The sequence below is a fragment of the Abrus precatorius genome, unplaced genomic scaffold, assembly GCF_003935025.1.
Source record: "Abrus precatorius isolate BTA unplaced genomic scaffold, Abrus_2018 Scaffold11, whole genome shotgun sequence".
NCBI classification, from domain to species: domain Eukaryota; kingdom Viridiplantae; phylum Streptophyta; class Magnoliopsida; order Fabales; family Fabaceae; genus Abrus; species Abrus precatorius.
This window is the reverse complement of record NW_020874303.1, coordinates 20,715,768-20,737,493: the sequence shown is the minus strand read 5'-3', so window position 1 is coordinate 20,737,493 and position 21,726 is coordinate 20,715,768. Positions and strand designations below refer to the sequence as shown.

The following is a 21,726-nucleotide window of genomic DNA, read 5'->3' as shown; positions in this document are numbered from 1 at the left end:
GGCACTTTAATTTCGAATTTCTTCTTTTCTGTTCTCATTTACAATTTTCTTTTCTTAGTTTTATGCCTTTAGCTTTTAATTCTAACTTAATTTCTTCATAGACTCAGTTGAATTCACACTAATATAAATTACTAAACATAAAAGATATTAAAAATAAATTGGCACAATAATGCCATAATTATATTCTTCTAAAAAAGTATTTTATATTTTTTTAATAAATAAAAAATAGTAAGATATTATAAAAGGATTTTATTCTGTATAAAATTTGAAAACAATAAATTAATTTGTATATGAAAGTTCTCCAATATTATTAAATGATAAAAAAAACTTTATCATGCTTAGAATGCACTAAATTAAACTCATAAACTAATGTTACTGAACACAGATTTCTCTAAATAGCACATGTACACATCTGCATGAAAAAGTACAACGTAAGTATGTCATTGCTGCAGAAAGAAAAAAAAAATCGTACATAACATACAGAATATATGGAAGGCACACCAATTAATCCAAGACCTTGAAATGTTGATAGAACACATGCAACTCCTGCAGACTCTAGACACTATTCAGTGATTTTGATGCAGTGGAAGATTCTGTTGTTGATATTGGAGAAGAAGACAGGTCTGGTTTTGGTGGCATTTCCAATTTGTCCAAGCTACCTTCCAACATTTCAATCACTCTAGTTATGGTAGGTCTATGAGAAGGAATTGTCTGAATGCACCAAAGACCCACCATAGTCATTCTCTTTGCTATCTCATTTTCCTCTGTGGACACAACCCCATCAAGTCCCAAACCACTTTCCTGCTCAAGCTTCTTATAAATCACCAAATGTGGGAAATAAATCTCACTCGAGCGACTAGCTTCAACGTTGATGTTCTTCATTCCTCCAACCATTTCTAGAAGCATCATTCCATAGCTATATACATCAGACTTATGAGAAACACCTCCAAAACTTTTATTCCACACTTCAGGAGCTACATACCCAATTGTCCCTCTAGCATTTGACATTGAAATTATGCTCTCATCCCTTGCGCTGAGCTTAGCTAGCCCAAAATCTGATATCTTTGGACGATAAGTTTCATCCAAAAGGATGTTATGTGGTTTAATGTCAAAATGAAGAATCCGAGTGTTGCATCCTTTATGCAAGTATTCAAGCCCTTTAGCTATGCCTATTGCAATCTGGTACAATCTCTCCCAACTCAAGGATTGAGTAGTGGTTTCAGCTTCTTTGTTTTTAATGTACTTTTCAAGCGAACCATTGGACATGAATTCATAGATGAGAGCTTTTCTGCTTCCATCTAGACAAAACCCAAGAAGAGTGACAATGTTAACATGGGATGTTTTGCTTATGCTGGCAACCTCATTGATAAATTCTTCGCCATTGTCTTTTGACTCATTCAGTACCTTCACGGCAACACAGCAGCCATTGAGTATTTTTCCTTTGTATACGGAACCATAACCACCTTCTCCTATTTTAACTTTGAAGGAATCCGTCATCTTCTTGACATCAGAGAAACTATATCTTTTTAGACCCAGAGAACCTTGAGTTTCAAGGAAGGCTTCTATGTCTCTATCATTCCTTTTTCTCTTACTGAATCTTGTTGATATAAACTTCCACACCTTAGCTTTATTTCGGCATATGATGACAGCGATTAGAGGTAGTCCAAATCCAGTGGCTACGAAACCTGTCAGAAGAATTAGGGGTGATTCTGGGGTATAGCAATTGCACATCTTTTTCCATGTGTCGTTTTATCCCCAAACTCCTACTATGTAATTTTTAGCCATTGTGCCATTACCAAACCTTTTAAAGAAAAATACTACATTTTGTCATGTGCCTAGTAGAAATGAAAAGTGAAATGAAGAAAGGATACTCTGACTTCGGTTTTGCAGCTGCAGTTTGATATAAATTTAAGATTATCTTGTGAAAATTATATTTAAGATTTCAAGATATAAACAGATTAACAAATTTGATATTAACTTCACGGGCATGCATTTAATTGATTCTTATTTTCTTAGTAATATATAAGATACAGAAACAAACTGGCCTATATTCGTCCAAATAACACGTGCTTCTAATAAGGAAATAATGATTTAGAAAAATTGTACCTAAAACCAGCTTCAACACTTTGTTCTTCCTTCGATCTGCCACCAAAAAAATACACCGCTGTTAAATTGCTCTCCTTATGAAATTTACATTCAGTATGGAACAAGTATGCCTTAGCCGTACCCAAAAGGAAATAAGTATGATTCATAAACATTTAAATGATATCAAAATATATTTAATACCTTTTGTTATATTATCTATCACATTTATCTTTTCTCTTTTTTCTATTTCGTTTTTTCTTCATGTGTAGACACTACAGAACATTTTTCAAAAGAAATCGATAGTGCATGACGTTCTAGCTGTATTGAACAATGCAAGTATGACTTTCTGAACTTGGTATAAGGGAAAAAAGAAAAACAAAAGTGTAGAATTTGCGATTAAGATGAAAAGAGAAAAAAAAATATAGAAATGATAAAGTGTTTTTTTTATTTATTTGAAAAGAAAAGAAAATCCTAAAAATTGAATTTTTAAAAATAAAAAAATTATCTTCTCATCTTCAATTCAAATAATTTTTTTGCCTCCCAGACTTCCTTTTCCTTGAAACAAACAGAGGGTTTGAATGTCTAGAGGTGATATATTGTTTATTTATCACACATACACACACATAAATTGATTATGGCACCAATTCACGCATACACGACTCAATCAATCTTTTCCAAATTAACTACTAGAAGTTACAAAAGGAGTGTATTTTCATTGGAAATAATGATTAAAAATTATTATTAGAAAAGCAATCATAATTATGTTTACAAATATTGAATCCTAAAAATTAATGACAAAATAGCCACCCATAAGTAAACTAGTTAAAGTCACGTTTCAAATATAATTCCGTGATTGACTCTTGGACGTAATCTGATATCAACCTAAATCTAACTATCACGTGGCCTGCCATTAAATTACGCAGGAAGGTAATGGCAAGTCAAACATTGTTGAAAACAAGAAGAAAACGTTGTGTCAATTAATCAAGCCATTTATTCATCACTTGAAAATAAAGAAACTTAATGTTTTATTATTTATTATTATTATTCGCATGCTTAATGTTGATGTTTACCCAAGCATGCACAGCTGCACAAAATACATGCTTTTAAGAAAAAACGGGGTTCCGATTAGCTGGGACACAGCTTCAGCATCCAGGTCAACAACTTACGATGCTAAAAGACACTAAAAGCTCATGATGTGTGCTATAATTCAACGCATTTTAAGTAACAACCATTGCAGAGGCCATAATTAATTGATTCTTTAATGTGCTTAATAATATATACATTAAAAAAATCATAATATAATATGTATCTCTCTGATCCTGTCTCTGTCTTATGACACACATGGCACATTAATTTATTTTGTATTATATACTCTACACCAAGAAGTCACTATTAACTGGCGAAAAATTAAATTACATTCAAGTATCCATTATTTTCTTTTAAGAATGATTTGGGAGAGGACTTTGGGGAAAAAAAGTGGAGGGTAAGTTTTTTAATTTTAAATTAATAAAATGATACGTTATTTATAATAAAAAATAAATAATATATTAATTTCAATGTTAATTCTTTCTTTTCTTCTAAAACTTTTCTTTCCAAACAATCTCTTAGATTTTAATATTACAATTTAAAAACACAATGTAACAGCTAAAACCACAAGACTTTGCATTCGTTAGGACAATTTTGATGAAGAAATTATATTTGTAAAATAAACTTATATATATATATATATATATATAATATATATATATATATATATATATATATATAAAGATTAAAATAAATCATAGAACTATTATTTTGATTTGCGACACCGAATTCATAGGTTTATATATGCAGATATGGTGGTCTTGTGGGATTAAATACTAAATGAAAAGAGCAACTGAGGATAATTTTAATTAATAAAGCAGACACCTTCGGACTGATTGGCTGAACTACCATTGCATCCTGCAATTTTTCAATTTTTAATCCACTCAATATACCATATCCAAAGGCTAATTCGAAAGCCTTCCTGCTGTGGAATTACTGTGACGATCTAGGGTTGCACTTGTTTTCTATTATTTCCTTAAAGCATAAATTTGATCTGTTTGAGCTGAAATTTTATTTTGACTGAGTTGTTCTCTTATTTAAATTACTAAAAACTATATCATGCGTAGTATTATATTTTATTATTTTTATCTTTTTATATATATGCATTCTGAAAGTACATGTCAGATATAGAAAAAAAGTATTTTTGTATGTCTATTTTCAATGGTACATAAAATGAATTTGTTTTTATTTATAGAATGAGTTAAACATGCGTACAAGACCAAAACAAGAAGGCAGACATCAAATAACAAAAATATATTTAGTAAATATTTGATTTAGTCTTTTAAATCAAAAGTGATTACGGTTTACGGAATTTCTAATTTTATAGAAAAATTATTTAATTCTTAATTTTAAAAAATTAAGTTTTGTAAAATTCAAAACATAATGTCGACTCTTAAAACGAGTATTTACTTAAAATATGTGTTTAGAGGCATAATTGAAAGAAAATGGAGAAGAGAACCGAGAAAAGAGAACAAACTTTTATGAGTAGAGCACACTGAATCGTAAGTTCCACCCGAGCAATAACAGGAAAACTGAGCCGAATCATTCTCATTCCTTCCACATGCTCCTCCAGATTCCTTGCATGCAGTACACTCAGAACTCCACTTTGCATCATACCGCACATCAAACCCTTCATCTAGTGCTTTCTTCAACGCCACAACACCACCCTCAGAGTCCAAAACAGCATCGTGTGAAACTTGCACTTGAATACGAACCCCACAGTTCTGAAGACCCGGAAACTGCTTCACCTGAGTTCCATTCACCACATAGAAAGCATGCTTTTTGCTACCATTCTGGCACGTAAAAGTGTTTCCCACTATTGAATTCTCAGAGGAGCAGTTGTAGAATATAGAGACATTCTGAACGGTGGGGAGAAAACTAAACGGACTAGCATTCAGAGAAGTGTTGGTGAAATTGGAAGAGCAACGATCATAGACAAAGTCTGTTCGCACCATTCTCATGGTAGATGCGTTTTGGTTAATATTTAGTACATGGAACTTTTGGGAACCAACTTGGATCGAAGTGTTTTGGTTCTGCATGCAGGTGATCTTGAACCCATCGATGCCACAAAACTTGGGTCGGTTCCCTCCCCAGAAAGGATAGGAAACGTTTGTGAGAGTACCACAACTGAATGATTGGCTGCAAATAGAGAAGCTGTCGTTTTTCTGAGAGTAGGATTGTGGCAAAGTTGTTAAGAAGAGAACAAGGGTGATTAATACGAGGAAGGAAGAAGGGGTGGTCATGGCTACGTAGCTGGATGAAAAGGTTGAGGTGATCTGAATGGAGAAGAGAGAACTTGATGTGGAAATTGTAGTGAGTGAGAACTTTCTTGTTTTCAAACGAAAGGGAAAAGAACAAGATAAAGCACGCGGAACTATGAACTGTTGTATATTGGATGTTAGTGTGCTTATTTGGCAATTCGATGTAATGAGTATTGTATTTGATCATTTGAAACGAGGGCACTAAAATAATTTTAGTGGAAAACAGAAGTATCTTTTGACTTAATTGAATGGCAAGGTTGATCTTTACTGCGTGACAATTTCTTACAAGATTTTTTCGATTCATACTAGTTGGTGAAGTAAAAGGACATCTGCCAGGCTGACTTGAGAAAGGAGAGCCCGGGGAAATTGCTGTGATAAGAAGGAGTAGTAATTTGGCACGGGGAATAATATATATTTTTTACTCCTAATAAGAGCATCTTAAAAAGTACGTTTGCTAGTATTCCTTTTCGCATTTTATATCCTAGAGCCCCAAGCATTTAGGACTTTTCTGTCATTTTCGTTAATAGTCATCTTTATTTGAGTAAAATAAGATAGACCAGATGTACCAATCAGTGTACAATTGGACTATTACAAAGTGACATGCGAAGTACGAGTTAAGTCCACCAAATGGATATTGGCAAACTAACTAAATGCTCTCTCACTCATCGAGTGCGCCAATTAAAATATCAAGTCATATTTTTGGCATGATAGTAAAAAACTATAGGAGTATGAAAGAAAAAAAGGTATCAAAATTTGAGCTAGAAATCTGCCTCCTTCGGAACATGTTAAAACAGTGAAACACGATTAATATAAAAGGAAAGGTCAGCGAGTAGGAATCCTAACACCGTCAATTGGATCATAACCCTTGAGTACGACGTATCAGTATCATCATATTTAGTAGGATTCAGAACATGTACTATGCTTTAGTATAACTGGATGCCCCTGTTATTTATTCTTCACCTCTGCACAAAAAGTTACGACTTCTATGTAAGGTTATTATTGTGTACTGAAATGGCTACTCTGCTTCATGTTTAGTTAGTTTTAACTTTCTGTTAGTTGTATATTAGTTGGTTATACCATCCTTCTTGTGTAACTTATATATTGTCTTGTACACTGTACTGTTTCCATCATAAAAAATTTTCATTCTTTCTCTCCAAATACCTTTTCCATGTTCTGACACTTCATCCCCATGATTGAGAGATAATCTATAAAGTACTATCTCCAATACCGACACTGAACACACCACGATCACTTCAACATATCTAATGTAAAATATGAAAAACACAAGGACACTTATGAAACATTAATTTTTTAAATTTTTTATATTACATTGTAAGCTATATTTTCTAAATATTTGAAGAAATATAAATATTTTACTTATAACACTAGTGTCTTTGAAATCTTTATCTATATAAATATATTAGTTCAAGTGTTTAAAGGCTTTAAGCCATATAAAACTGTTAGCATAAGCTTCTGAATCGATAAAAAAAAAAAAAAGTAAATATTTAATGCGTCGTGTTTGACACGTGTCATCCAAATGCTGTACAGGTGATGGTGTCAGACAGTGTCTTGACACTCCAACACCTCAAATAAGAGAAATGCCATTGCTTCATACTCAATCAAAGTTACTAGTAGTGCAAATATCCACTTCGGTTATCATAGGAGAAAATACGAAAGGCTTTGGTGGAATTTGGAACTGATCTATGCTTCCTTCTAACATTTCAACCACCCTACTCATTGGAGGCCTATCAGATGGGATTGTTTGTATGCACCACAATCCCACCATAATCATTTTCTTACAAATTTCATTTTCCTCTGTGGTCATACCATCATGCCATGGTAAATTGCTACCCACCTCAATATGCTTGTATATCCAATGAGGAAAATAAGTCTCACTTGAATGACTTGCTTCAATACTAACATTCTGCCTTCCTCCAACCACTTCCAAAATCATCATTCCATAACTATAGACATCAGACTTATGTGACACTCCTCCAAAGTTTCTGTTCCACACTTCTGGAGCAATATACCCAATTGTCCCTCTAGCATCACACAGAGAGATGATACTGTGTGTTTTTGAGCAGAGCTTAGCCAACCCAAAATCCGAGATTTTAGGACAGAAATTTTTATCCAAAAGGATGTTGCTTGGTTTTATGTCAAAATGCAATATCCGAGTGTTGCACCCCTTATGCAAATATTCCAATCCTTTGGCTATACCTTCTGCAATGCGGTGTAATCTTTCCCAACTCAAAGGTGGATTAGTTTCAAAACTCTTGTTGTGTATGAACTTTTCAAGTGATCCATTGGGCATAAATTCGTAGATAAGAGCTTTCTTCTTCCCTTCAAGACAAAAACCAAGGAGCTTGACAATATTTACGTGGGATGTTCTACTTATGCTTATAACTTCATTGATAAATTCTTCCCCGTTCCCCTTTGAAGCTGTCAATACCTTCACGGCCACAAGAGAGTTGTTGTTTAGATTTCCTTTATAGACTTGACCATAACCACCTTGTCCCAGTTTGGATTTGAAAAAGTTGGTCATTTTCTTGATCTCTGAATACGAGTATCTTTTTATGGCTAGAGGCCCATTATTTCTGATGAAGGCCTCAATATCTTTATCAATCTTTCTGGTCGTCCAAATTTTTGACACAAATGGTGATAATTGACGTCTAAAAATGCAAAGTAGGATGCATATCAGCAGTGCCCCAATTCCTCCAGCTACTAAACCTGTAAACACAAGTAGAAGGTGATTCAGATGATTTTCTTCACGCGTCACCTCTCAGCTGTATAATATATACAGAGATACCTACAATCCTTGACATGAAGGATCTGAAAATTGGACACATTGTCAATAAGACGATTACAATCCTGTGAGGAACTTTAATTATTGAATGGATGGGATTTAGGTAAGATTTATTTTCAGTTATAGAACATAAATAATTTGCTCTTCAATATTAATAAAACTGGTAACTAAAAATGAGTCATCATATTAAAGATTCAAAACGTTGGTTGTGTCTCGATACTTCGTATATTAATTCTACAAATTCCTTGTCCTAGCTCCTTCTACTGTCACTCCTTTTGAGTTTAGAGTACAACTAAGAATATTGCAAAATTTAGCAGGGACCGACTTCTAGCAAATATGGATGTTGTATTTTACCTCATCTTGTAAATTCCTACTTTATGTTAGATAGAGAAAGTTATGATCCTAATAATTAGACTTTGATATTTTATTATTAATATCCCTGATATTATGCTATGACTTGGTCCCTGTAATGCGTAGCTATCATGATCAATTCCTACCATATATTTGTTTATTATAATTAATGCTAGCTACATTATAGGATCACAATTGTACTACAATGTGCGTATATAAACACAATTTGTAATATGAATAATTAAGTCATTTTTCTACACATTTTTCTTTCTTGGCATCAGAGCTCTTAAGCTTGAAGGCTCTCGATCCAATCATGTCTTCTACAGCCAACACAAATCAGAAAAATGACCTACCCACAACTGTCTTTGTCAGGCTAGATAAAGATAATTATCTCCTATGGAAGTCACTAGTTCTTTCATTGATTAAAGGTTGCAAACTTGATAGCTACATACTAGGAACAAAAAAATGTCTAGAACAGTTTGTCACCACAAGTGACAAAACTAAGAAAGTCAATCCTGACTATGAAGAGTGGATCGCACACGACCAAGCTCTCCTAGGGTGGTTAAGAAATTCAATGGCCATTGATATTGCAACACAGTTGCTGCACTGTGAAACCTCTAAAAAACTTTGGGATGAAGCCCAAAACCTAGCAGGTGCACACACAAAATCAAGGACAATCTACCTTAAGTCAAAATTTCACAACACTCGCAAAGGAAAAATGAAGATGGACCAGTATCTTCTCAAAATGAAGAAACTTGTTAACAAATTAAAGCTGGCAATATCACCGATCTCCAACTTAGACCTCATAATCCAAACACTGAATGGCCTGGATGCTGATTACAATCCTGTTGTGGTCAAATTATCCAATCAAATCAACCTTAGTTGGGTTGACCTACAAGCCCAACTATTGGCATTTGAAAGCACAATAGAACAACTGAACAATTTCAGTAATCTCTCAACGAATGCTTCAACAAACCTTGCAAGCAAAGATGGTTTCAGAGGTAACAAACTAGAGACACAAGGCAACTAGAGAGGCTCTAACTTCAGAGGAGGTAGAGGAAGAGGTAAATCTAAACCAACATGTCAGGTATGTAACAAAATTGGTCACACTACAATGCAATATTTTTATCGCTATGATAAGTCATACACAGGCTCAAATCACAATGTTGAACATAACAAGAGAGAAAATCACAGTGCCTTCATAGCCTCCCCCTACCACTGTCAGGACTATGAATGGTACTTTGATAGTGGAGCTAGCAATCATGTGACTCATCAAAATGAGAAAACTCCAAGATCTCAATGAAAGCAATGGTAAGAATTCTCTCTTAATTGGCAACGGTGAAAGATTGAGAATATTGGCCTCAGGCTCGACTAAATTAAATAACCTCAACCTGCATAATGTCCTATATATTCCAGAAATATCCAAAAACCTGTTGAGTGTATCTAAACTAACTGCCGACAATAATGCTCTTGTTGTATTTGATGCAAACTACTGTTATGTGAAGGACAAACTGACAGGGAAGACACTACAAAAAGGAAAACTTAGAGATGGACTATATCAACTTTCAAGTACCAACTCTCAAGTCAATAAAGATCCATGTATCTACATGTCAGTCAAGGAGAATTGACATAGAAAACTTGGACACCCCAACAATAAAGTCCTAGAAGAGGGGAAGAATTGCAATGTGAAGACTTCATCAAGTGATCAATTTTCATTCTGTAAAGCTTGTCAATTTGGAAAACTTCACTTGTTACCGTTTAAATCCTCTTCCTCTCATGCTAAGGAACCTTTAGAACTAATTCACAATGATGAATAGGGACCAACCCTAATCTTGTCTCCATCTAATTTTAAGTACTATGTTCATTTTATTGATGATTTCAGCAGGTTCACTTGGATTTTACCCTTAAAACAAAAATAAAAAACAGTACATGTTTTCACTCAATTCAAAAGCATGGTTGAAAACCAGTTTAACAAAAAAATAAAAGCCTTTCATTGTGATGGTTGAGGTGAGTATAAACCTATCCAAAAAATAGTCATCGAGTCATGAATTCAATTTAGAATGTCTTGCCCATATACCTCTCAGCAAAATGGCAGAGCAGAAAGAAAACATAGAAATGTGACTAAACTAGGGCTCACACTATTGGCACAGGCCAAAATGCCTTTACACTACTAGTGGGAAGCTTTCTCTACCTCAGTTTATCTCATCAATAGATTGCCTTCATCAGTCAATCCAAATCAAAGTCTATATTCATTATTATTTGGAAAGGAATCTGAATATGATGCCTTAAAACCTTTTGGTTGTGCCTGTTACCCTTGTCTCAAATCATACAATCAACACAAACTTCAATTCCACACTACACAGTGTGTGTTCTTGGGATATAGTAAATCTTACAAGGGATATAAGTGGCTCAACTCCCATAGAATAATTTTTGTCTCAAGACATGTGGTCTTCAATGAGAACCATTTTTCATTTCATGATGGCTTTCTTAACCCAAGAAATCCATTAAAGACTCTAACTGAAACAGTACCTAATGTTCTTCCTTCTTATCCTGCAGGTACCATTACAAGCCACACATTTGAACCAACCAACATTGAGGTAAACCATCAGGAAGGTGACTTAGCTGCGCATGGAGATCAACCAGCTCTCAGTGACTTAGCTGCCAATGAAGATCAATTAGCGCTCAGGGATATCTCTATCAATGCAGATGAGGCAACCTCACATGCAAATGAAACACCAGCTGCAAAAAGCCCAGCAGAGGACACAGCAGAAGACAATAACCAACAAGCCCAGTAGGACAACACGCACAGAATGCAAACCAAAAGCAAGGCAAGGATCTATAAGCCAAAACTGCCTTATATAGAGCTGACAGAGACTCACACTGAGGACAAAAAACCAGAAAATGTCAATGAAGCACTTGCCAATCTAAGATGAAAAGCAGCCATAGACGCAAGATTTAAAGCTCTAGCAGCTAATCACACTTGGACATTAGTATCATTTTAGGAGCAGAATAATATCATAGACTCAAAGTGGGTCTTTAAAACTAGTACAAGGAAGATGACTCAATTGAGAGAAGGAAAGCAAGATTGGTTGCTAAAGGTTTTCAACAAACTACAGGTCTAGACTATCGTGAGACCTTCAGTCCAATTATCAAATCCAGCACTGTAAGAATTGTCCTATCCATTACAGTACATTTAAATTGGGAAGTTAGGCAATTAGACATAAATAATGCATTCTTGAATGGCAATATCAAAGAAATAGAAGAATATAAAGATTCAACTAAGCCTAATCACATATGCAAATTAACCAAGGCAATCTACGGCCTGAAACAAGCCCCAAGGGCTTGGTATGACAGGTTGAAGGACACTCTACTAGAATGGAGGTTTCAAAACACCAAGAATGATTCATCAATGTTTGTCCTTAGAGGGACTAACCATATTGTATTGTTCCTCATTTATGTTGATGACATAATAGTAACAGGGAGCAACAACAAATTTATAGAGACCTTCATTACTTAACTAAACATTGCTTTTTCTCTTAAAGACTTAGGTCTTCTACACTACTTCTTGGGAATTGAAGTACATAGAGATGCTGGTGGAATGCACCTGAAACAAACAAAGTACATTAAAGACCTGCTCAAGAAGTTTAATATGGAAAAAGCTTCATCCTGCCCCACACCAATGGTATCAGGGAAACAATTCACTGCTAAAGGAGACCTTATTACTAACCCTACACTATACAGACAAGCTATAGGTGCATTATAATATCTAACCAATACTCAGCCAGATATAGCATTTTCTGTCAACAAACTCAACCAATATATGAGTTCTCCAACCACAGAAATAAAAAAAAAATACTGAGATATCTCCATGGCACACTAAATTTATGCGTTCATATCAAACCCTCAACTGATCTTGATATTGTTGGGTTCTCTGATGCAGATTGGGCCACTAGCATAAATGACAGGAAATCTATGGTAGGGCAGTGTGTGTTCCTTAGAAAGACGTTAATCTCGTGGGCTTCAAGAAAACAAAAAATGGTGTCACGGTCAAGTACTGAGTCAGAATACAAAGTTTTGGCTGATCTAGCAGCAAAAGTAGTTTGGATTAGATCACTTCTAGGTGAGCTGAAACTTCTTATGCCTAGAAAACCAGTTTTGTGGTGTGATAACTTGAGTGCCAAGGCACTGGCATCCAATCCAGTGATGCATGCTCAGTCCAAACATATTAAGATAGATGTCTACTACATACGTGATCAAGTGGTTCAAAATAAAGTCACAATAGCCTATGTACCCATAACAGATCAAATTGCAGATTGTTTAACCAAACCTCTCACCCACAAGGTTCAACATTTTGAGAGACAAACTTGGGATGACTATATCACCATCAGTTTGAGAAGGAGAGTTAGAGAAAGTTATGATCCTAATAATTAGACGTTGATATTTTGTTATTAATATCCCTGATATTATGCTATAAATTGGTCCCTGTAATGTATAGTTATCATGATCAATTCCTACCATATATTTGTTCATTATAATTACTGCAAGCTACACTACAGGATCACAATTATACTACAATGTATGTGTATATAAGCACAATCTTTAATATGAATAATCAAGTTGTTTTTCTACACATTTCTCTTTCTACTGTGATTGTAGCATACTGTAATTAATTCTACACTTTACTGTTTTTATGAACAACCCATGACTTGTGCGCGAAATAAGAAAATGACAAGAAATATAAATCAAGACATAAAATTTACCAATAATTAATCTTGACAAACCGGTGCTGCTTCCCCCTGCTATTGAAACAGAGCACGATCAATTAATAAAACACAAACGTCCAAGGCAAAGGTAGCAAATTTAAGGTGTTCATGAATCGATTTTCATACTCACTTCCCTTCATATTTCAACTTTCCTATTTATAATTTCTTCTATACTACTATGTTGTTGTGGGCTATACCATTTAATTTTATTTCTTAATCCCTAAGTGCATGTTCAGAGGAGTTCTTTTAAGAAAATAATCATTTTAAAAATTCTCTCATAAATTATAAGAAGAATAATTCCTTTTTAGAATATGCTGAACCAAACATGTACTTATTCCCTTTACATTACAATAAACAGAGAGTTTCATTATCAGTATCACTAAAAGCTGACACCCCAGTAACAGTATATAATATATATGATTTGTTTCTATAATGCTAAATCTTTTTTATTTTTAATCTTTTCATTACACCCGCATCTCAAAAAAATATCTGGTTTACAAAGAATGGTTCGAAAAACATTTCCCATACACAAATGACCCAGCAAACGTACCATCACATTTGTTGCTTCTTGTAGTGCCATCATTGCAGAAGCACAGCACCTCCTTCCTGGTATTACTATAGCCACAAAGTCCATTACTAGCCTCACACTCAACACAATTCGAAGATGTTCGCCATTCAAGTACGAACCCTTCACTAATAGCCCCAGCAAACTGATGCATCAACCCATTATCACTTGTAATCTGATCCTTCATCACCGTCACCATAACGTTTGCCTCGCAGTTTTCCAACCAGTCAAAACCTTTAGTCTCGTTCCCCATCACAAACACAAAAGACTCCTTCACCCCAAAACTGAGACACTTGATAGAAGGTACCCCAGAAGGGTAACTAGTGCAGTTGTAGTAAAAGCCAAGGTTTAAGTTCAAGGAAGATTGAGAAAGTGGTAGATTTCCCAGAGGAACCTTGTGAAGTGCTCTTGGACAAGTTTGGTTTGCAGTGTCAAAATCAACGAGGTTAAGACTATGTTTTCCGTAGTCTACGTTTTTAACGTAATAGTAATATCCAGGGGGTGGAGAAAAAATGGGGTCACCATGATCAGAACAAATAAGGCCAAATTCTGGGTACCCGCAATATTGATCAGGAGGTGAGCCTTGGGAGAGCCAAAAGGGGTAACTGATGTTAGGTCCATTTTTACAATGGTAAGTGGGGCAATTTGTTGAAGATGAAGTGTTGTGGCTACTAGAGGTATTAGTGAATAAGAGAAACAGAGGAGCAACAAAGCAAATAAATGCAAGTTTGAACATGAGGGCCAAATGTGATACGAATGGTTCAGTGTCAGGAAGAAGAGAAGAGGGTGAGTTTCAACATATAAGAGATGAGATTATGATAATAATTTCCAACGTTTGAGGTGGGAAGGAAATTTCTTGGGAGTCAGGAAAGTGGAAATTACGTGACGCTGAAGGATACGAAGTCTACAACATAGAACTGTGCTGGTCAACACGTGAGGCAGATCTTAAAAGGATGAGGAGAATTCCTTGATATATTTTCTGTTTGTCATGTGCTAATGTTCACATTGACATTCAACAAAAATTTATGATGAGTTTACATTGACAAAGGAAAGTGTTTATGAGATACCAAGGGCATGTACGGGAGAAGAGTGGTTGAGGAGAAAAGAGAGGAAGATATTTTTTAAAATTTTTAATTTTCAAAACGATATATTATGATAATAAATATATAATTAATATAATTTTATATTATTATATTCATTTATATTTTTTTATTATAAAAGTCTAAAGTTGATGTTATTTTCATGATTGAATTTAATGATGAATAAATTATCAAACATATAAAAATTGAGAGTTTTAGTTCTTAGGTTGAAAGTAATTTTATAAATAATGTTACATAACAGTATTTTTAAGTATTAGTTCTCCTTTCATTCTTTTAATTCAAGCTTAATTTAATTTGTTTTTAATGTTAATTAGTTATTTAATTTAGTCTTATTTAACACAATAAAAATATATTATTAATAATTAAAACATTTATTCTTAAATTTGTAAAAGCATGAGATAAAATAAATAATATGTTAAAAAATTATAAAAAAAACATAAAAAGTGTTATAAAACTTTTATGTAAATTATAAAAAAGGTTATATTGTATTATTCTTTAAGGTATAGCAGAATTTAATGATGAAAAAATTATCAAACGATGACGTTAATTCTATGCATTTGATTTCTGTATTTTGATCTAAAACTAAAAGCTATGCACCTTTAACCAACTATTTTGGAAGTCTCTTGAGTAAATTCATTCCTAATTATTGGCTGATATATGGCCATTCATTATTTTAACTACAGAGATTGTTGTGAAACTAATTCTGCTGGTACAGTCACAAATTTTATTTTATTTTTTTCATTGACCCACGACAGAGAGACGAATATGCGTAATTCCTAATAAGATTGGTAACATTATTAGGTATTAGACACTGAATATAACGTTTAGAAGAACTTCTTGGGGACAAATTTCCTTTGTTGTGAGAACAAAATTATCCCAGAACATTTGAAAACTAAGAGCAGAATGGGGCTCTTAACCCAAATCGAAACAGAAAACGCATAAAAGTATAACAAGATAAGAGGGTCGAATCACTTCTCATGATGTTATAATACATCATTACTTTACGTGATTGCTGAAACTATGATAACCATAGCAACACTGCCCAGTAAAGGAAGGTATTTTTGGCAAGAGAGTAGTAAAAAAGGCCACGCCACATATTTTCACAGATCCTTGAAATGGGCCTAGACCAAAACTAACCATCATGACACATTTATGTTATGGGCCAACACTTCACACTAAGCCTAATGATTCATGATAAAAGAAAAAGACTAATTTGATTCTCCAACTGCTACTTGTATATACAGCTGAAAGTCAAAGTACTAAAATTTTGCTGTGGACAAAAAAAAAGTACTAAAATTTTTCTAATGCCACCTTGCAGCACCATCAACTGAGGGTGTTATGTCACTGTCCGATTGTGACTCTGAGAGTGAGAAGCTATAAGGCATGCCATTCACGAACGATGGTGAAGCAAATTGTGCACTCAGTGCCCACTCGTTGCACCCCATTTGTGCGTTATGGCTAGGAACGTAGTTGCCACCCTCTGCAGATTTATCACCAAAATAATCGTTCTGATCATATGCCATTAATGATGCTTGATGATTGTTTGGAAATTGCTCCACTGTTTCACCTATATAGTTAGATTATAAATTAATGTCGCATCATTGAATCCAAATTAATGTGAAATTTATTTTGGAGGGAAAGGAATTGTGATTGTGAAATAGTTTTGCGTAGGCACATTATCACATTGATTAATAGAACATACCTTGGGTTAACAAAGCAACATTATCATTCAAAGCCCCATCAATTTCTTCCAAGTGTTTCCAACTATCGTATGCTTCTCTCAACAATCTTTCCATATAGCTCTGCATATTTACCCATTCAAATGAATAATAGGATTAAAATCAACACCTAGTAAAATCTACAACGTGAGGAAATTAACAAGGTGAATTTTGAGTAAAAATTTACGTACCCTGCTCATGTTGCTCAGTTCTTTGCTGGGAAAGTTTTGGCCGTTGACATCAGCTCTAACCAATTGGCATATGGCATTGAGAAAGATTGTAAAATTAGCCCCACGATAGACGTAAAGTTTGTTGCCCATGTTGCAAGTCTTTGCATGCTTAATTGTCACTTCCCACATTTTCTCTGACATCCCAACGCCTAAAATCTGATTGCAAAACCAATACAAAAATAGCTTAATATTATTTACCCATATAATGATTATCTATTTTAAATTTTTTTACCCCAAAATTATATTATTTCAAGAAAATGATTTGTTTTATTTATCATTAATGAAGAGTTCATATTTTTATTTTCGTGTACTATCATGACAGGGTATTGAGTAATATACCTTTCTGAGCTTATGGGGATCAACAACGGATAACTTGAGAAAATCTTGCACTGTGTTAATCCCTTCTTTGTACAATTTTTTGTGGAAAGCTCCGTCTTTCCCTATCTTCTCTAGGCGCCACACTTCGTCGTGTAGCATTGGTGGGTGGTGTTTCTTGTACACTTCAAATGTATAAAAAAATTGAATGTAGATATTTAATATATGACAACAAAAATAACATCATTAAGAATAATAAACTACTTCAATGCCACCAAATTTTAGATATCATGATTCATGAGACAAATATTTACCACAATAGAATTCATCGCTAATTAATACTATTTTAAACATATGAACACTAGCTTGACCGCGTCTTTGAAACCATTGACTTCAGATCGTCCCCAAACAAACGAATTGCAAAAACCGGAGTAGAAATTGGTATAAGTTGAAATGAAAAAGAAAAAGAAAAAGAAAATGAAAAGCTTGTACGCGTCATTTTGTCAATAGATGAAGTTTTTTGAGGGTTCTCTTTATTTCACACTATGTATTATTGCATTGGTGGGACCATGATTGAGCATCTATTGGCTACTGAGCGAAGATCTTAAATTCTTAATTAGCTGTAAGTTTGACAAACAACTATCACTATCCAGTCATCGTAAAAGAAGATCCAAACAAAAGGAAACAAACATATTAAAATTGATCACTATTGACACTATTGCTTGCTGGAAAGGGTGAAAATGAAATGCCCTATATTGTAGGAGACAAGACCAATGTACTTTTCCACTAATATATAGTACGATATTGAAATTAATAAATTTGAAGCCACAATCTTCATAAGATTTTAAATAATGATAGTTCTACACCAAAGTTTTAATGTAGTTTTGGGCTGTTTTCAGATAAACAGCATTCTACACTAAATCTAATCTATATTTACAAAATATTGTAAAACATAGTAATATGAGTTTTAATGTTTGAAAAATGGAATTCATATCATGCACACAAATAATCTATATTTTCGTGTATTAATTTTATAAATTTATCATTTATGTGAAGAAGTTGCATTACTTTTGATTATGTGATGGTTTTACGTATTAACTTATTTCATCTTATAAGATCACTAATTTGTGGTTGTCGGAAAAGTATACTTATTTTATGAAGGTAGCTAACAACTTAGATCACCTAATCACTGATAACATCTTAAAGAAAACCCAATTCTTAAACAAATATCCAGGTTTTTTTCAACGCGGTATTTTTTTTTTTTAATTTTCTACCAGGTGGGGGGATCATTTTCTACATAGTAAAATATAACAGAAAGCGTTATAATTTTATCATGCCATAAGGTGAAAAAAAATTATCATTACTTTCTTTCTTTTTCCTCTTTATAAAAATCTGCAATTCATCACTTGGACCTATTTATCCCCCACCAACCAATTTTTTCATGTGCTCCTTTTTCTTCCCGGATAATTCTCATGAAGACAACAATAATTTGCACAAATTGACAATATTATATATGTGCTGTGTCTATGTTCTACAATGGTTTTCTGACGCAACTAGTTGACCAAAGAGGTTGACTCGAGATAATTTTGTTCCTCGATAGCATTTCTGATCAGTTATAATATATCGACAACATTTAAATTAAACAAAAGGACACCATACACTAGTCCACCAACTATTTAATAATAGTTATTAACAACATCGGCACCCAAATAAATTGAATAAACAGTACTTAAACCATCAGTTATAAAGCATATATTTGTTAGAAATTAACAAACCATATAAACTAACAACCTTATACCCATACTCTAAAACAGTAACGTTTGCAGATAGCCAAAACTAAGATTAAGAAACAAATGCAGGCAATGTATGCATTTAATAGTGTATAAATTAATAAATTATTTCGAATTGATAAAATAAACAATAATAATAAAAGAAAAATACTCACATTCACCCCGGTGATCCTTCACGATAAATGGTTCAGTCATGCCTTCACGAATTCGAACAGTTTGATTACTCCCTGGAGCCACTCTCACAGCAACTCTAAACTTTCTGCTACGAATCCAGCTAGAATTATCAGTGAACTCAATGTCTCCAATTGGTGCAATTCCATCCCTCATGGTCAGATTCAATTCTCCGGTAAGCAATGGTCTTTTCCCTGTTCTCTCCTTCACTATGTGGTTGTTGAATGCATCACTCGTCCATGACTCGTTGTTATCACCAGCAGGAGGAAAATCTCCATCTAGAACCACAATTTCTAGCTTGATGGGGTGTTGAAAAATCGTGGTAACCATTTGACCATTACTTTTGTCAACAAGAACCACATGGATGGGGTTCCCATCTATATCTAATATTCTACTACCCGTGAATATAGGGAGCGAAAGCTTTTTGTTAAACATGAGTTGATAGCTTGATGGTTGCTCCAATGCTTGGATTCTCAATGAAGGGGACCTAGTTATTGATCGTGGACAACGATGTCTCATCACTCGATCCACCTCTTCATTCACCTAACAAAATGAATTATAAACTTTCATCACAAAATTAAATCCAATTAATTGAAAATAATTCAATGTAATTTCATGTCTATCTTATGTTATAAGCTTATAGCTTATTAACTTACCACTCTTCTAAGCAAGGGTTCCAAACCCGAGAAAAGGTTTTGCAAATTTTTCACCATAACAACTTCCCCTATTACACTGTCAAAAAGATTGTTTTAGTTTATCATAAGTGAGACATGTTTGAAAGCATAGTAGAGGATATGCAATGCAACAGTGAAGTTTCGTAACAGGATCAAAATAAGTAGAAGAAAGAACACCAAGCTCTAATAAACATACGAAGCAAAAGAAGGTCTTGCACTTCTCATCCGTTTATCGCCTGGCTTATCATTGTCTTGATCAGAATCATCCGAAAAACGTTTTGCTGCCATTCTTATGAAAAATTTGGGACAAGGGTGAAAGACGTTGGTGTGAGGTTGCGCCGAGTTTGCTTAATGAGAGGTAGGAGGGGAGGATTTGCGTTTTTATATATACTAAAGGCGAAAATAAAAGTATGTGAGAGTGTAGAATTGGGTTACATTATAAAATAAGATAAAGGAAGAAAGAAGGTTCTTGGAATGTTGGAGGAAGTAACGAAGTAATTAGGATGTTGTAACCTAGAAGGAAGGAGTATAGTATGATGTAAAGACTTAGACGTCAACAGCGATCCAAAGTCAACCCAAATCTTTATCGTTCTATCCGTGAGAAAGAGATACAGCCACCAAGCAAGTAGGACCCATAAATTTTAATTACAAGGCCTTTTTTTGGATTCAGTGGTGCACAAAATCCGACATTGATGAGAGCTACAACCCATCAGATCACAAATTACATGTTTCTTAAAGTGAAAAGGTTATCAAATCATTCCATGAGTCACTTCCATTATTTGGTTTAATAGATTTTGTTATTTCAACGACTAAAAATCGTGATACTATACTTTTTTATTTTTTTTATATATGCATATATATCTTTGAAATATATATACTTAAAATGATAAATAAAATAACTAAAAATTATCCTAAACTATTATTTTAAAAATACTTTCGTTTTTTTTTATTACATGATGTGAATAAGATTTTTACAATGCATCCTGTCTCACTCCCATTTTCTTATTTCCTTTCTTCATCTTTCTTCCGAGGATTATTATGAGTCTCACTTTATATGTATAAAAAAAAAAGTTTGAGTGAAGATATCTATGTTTATAAGTTCTTCTTAATCACTCTATTTAATGCACTAGTTATAAGAAAATAAAAATTTTCATTTAAAATTATGCTTAATATATTAATAATAGTTTTTATAAAAATAAATTAACCATAATTGTACCAATGGTACGATTTAACATTTGTCATGTTCATAAGAAAGTCGTGACAGAGAAATCTTTAATTATTTTCAGAGCAATAATTCGGATTGAGGTGAGCAAGGTACTATCGGTCGAGTCTGAAATTTATATTTGAATATTCTAACAGAGCTCTAACTAAAGCAAATAGATTTTTCTTATTTCTGAAGCGTATAAAAGGGTTCTTTTTATTGCATCCGGTAAAGCGAAATTGTAACTGGCCGGCTCTTTATTTTGTATTCACAGAGTTTATAATAAGACAACAACTTAATTTAATCTAGTTAATTTCAGATTTTTTATATCATTGCTTATTTCATTCTGTAATCTAGTAAATTTAGTGTAAATTGCTTTCCTTTTAAGATTTTGTCACATAACAGTTTGGTCAAACTACGTGCTTCTAGGAAGGATCGTACATGTCTTAGAGATGACTTGTAATAACTTGTAACAACAAATGATACCTAGCTACGAGATATATTTTAACGTTTTTCAAATTCCAAGTCTTTGAACTATTGATCGTAGGCGACACCTTGTGTACCACCCATTAAAATCGGACCACATCTCCCACAAGATCTGTTTCTGAATTTC

General features: G+C 33.7%; 3 protein-coding genes across 5 annotated transcripts; all 3 read right to left on the bottom strand.

Moving 5' to 3' along the window:
- Positions 1-555: 555 nt before the first annotated feature.
- On the bottom strand, positions 556-6,905 carry LOC113855803 (LEAF RUST 10 DISEASE-RESISTANCE LOCUS RECEPTOR-LIKE PROTEIN KINASE-like 2.1). Its single transcript, XM_027487433.1, has 3 exons — positions 4,649-6,905; positions 2,107-2,142; positions 556-1,685 (listed from the first exon to the last, which is right to left on the bottom strand). The coding sequence occupies exons 1-3, from the start codon at positions 5,412-5,414 to the stop codon at positions 556-558; spliced, it is 1,932 nt and encodes a 643-aa protein (XP_027343234.1). The 5' UTR covers positions 5,415-6,905.
- LOC113855333 (LEAF RUST 10 DISEASE-RESISTANCE LOCUS RECEPTOR-LIKE PROTEIN KINASE-like 2.1) lies at positions 6,731-14,853 on the bottom strand. 2 transcript variants are annotated; one of them, XM_027486938.1, is made up of 4 exons: positions 13,900-14,737; positions 13,347-13,382; positions 8,243-8,261; positions 6,864-8,159 (listed from the first exon to the last, which is right to left on the bottom strand). In XM_027486938.1, exons 1-4 carry the CDS (start codon positions 14,648-14,650, stop codon positions 8,102-8,104), a joined length of 864 nt encoding a protein of 287 aa, XP_027342739.1. In that variant the 5' UTR covers positions 14,651-14,737; the 3' UTR covers positions 6,864-8,101. The 2 variants fall into 2 exon arrangements, with proteins under 2 accessions (XP_027342738.1, XP_027342739.1); XM_027486937.1 differs by lacking the exon at positions 8,243-8,261 and having other exon boundaries at positions 6,731-8,159; positions 13,347-13,385; positions 13,900-14,853.
- A 904-nt stretch (positions 14,854-15,757) lies between these two features.
- Positions 15,758-20,322, bottom strand: LOC113856291 (protein SAR DEFICIENT 1-like). Of its 2 annotated transcripts, XM_027488045.1 has the most exons (7): positions 20,109-20,322; positions 19,895-19,970; positions 19,223-19,781; positions 17,302-17,462; positions 16,924-17,118; positions 16,717-16,816; positions 15,758-16,581 (listed from the first exon to the last, which is right to left on the bottom strand). In XM_027488045.1, the coding sequence occupies exons 1-7, from the start codon at positions 20,198-20,200 to the stop codon at positions 16,316-16,318; spliced, it is 1,449 nt and encodes a 482-aa protein (XP_027343846.1). In that variant the 5' UTR covers positions 20,201-20,322; the 3' UTR covers positions 15,758-16,315. The 2 variants fall into 2 exon arrangements, with proteins under 2 accessions (XP_027343846.1, XP_027343847.1); XM_027488046.1 differs by lacking the exon at positions 19,895-19,970 and having other exon boundaries at positions 15,784-16,581; positions 20,109-20,245.
- Positions 20,323-21,726: the final 1,404 nt, after the last annotated feature.

Excerpts from the sequence above, each read along its gene's own strand:
- LOC113856291 (XM_027488045.1), bottom strand. The coding sequence starts at position 20,200 with ATGGCAGCAAAACGTTTTTCGGATGATTCTGATCAAGACAATGATAAG. Across the intron at positions 17,463-19,222 it reads GAAGGATCACCGGGGTGAAT|TGTACAAGAAACACCACCCA; the intron begins GTGAGTATTTTT and ends ATACATTTGAAG. Across the intron at positions 16,582-16,716 it reads TGTTGCTTTGTTAACCCAAG|GTGAAACAGTGGAGCAATTT; the intron begins GTATGTTCTATT and ends CTAACTATATAG.
- LOC113855333 (XM_027486937.1), bottom strand. The coding sequence starts at position 14,650 with ATGTTCAAACTTGCATTTATTTGCTTTGTTGCTCCTCTGTTTCTCTTA. Across the intron at positions 13,386-13,899 it reads AAGAAGCAACAAATGTGATG|CAGGGGGAAGCAGCACCGGT; the intron begins GTACGTTTGCTG and ends CTGTTTCAATAG. Across the intron at positions 8,160-13,346 it reads TTTGTCAAGATTAATTATTG|GTTTAGTAGCTGGAGGAATT; the intron begins GTAAATTTTATG and ends TTGTGTTTACAG.
- LOC113855803 (XM_027487433.1), bottom strand. The coding sequence starts at position 5,414 with ATGACCACCCCTTCTTCCTTCCTCGTATTAATCACCCTTGTTCTCTTC. Across the intron at positions 2,143-4,648 it reads AGTGTGCTCTACTCATAAAA|ATCGAAGGAAGAACAAAGTG; the intron begins GTTTGTTCTCTT and ends TTTTGGTGGCAG. Across the intron at positions 1,686-2,106 it reads AGTGTTGAAGCTGGTTTTAG|GTTTCGTAGCCACTGGATTT; the intron begins GTACAATTTTTC and ends TTCTTCTGACAG.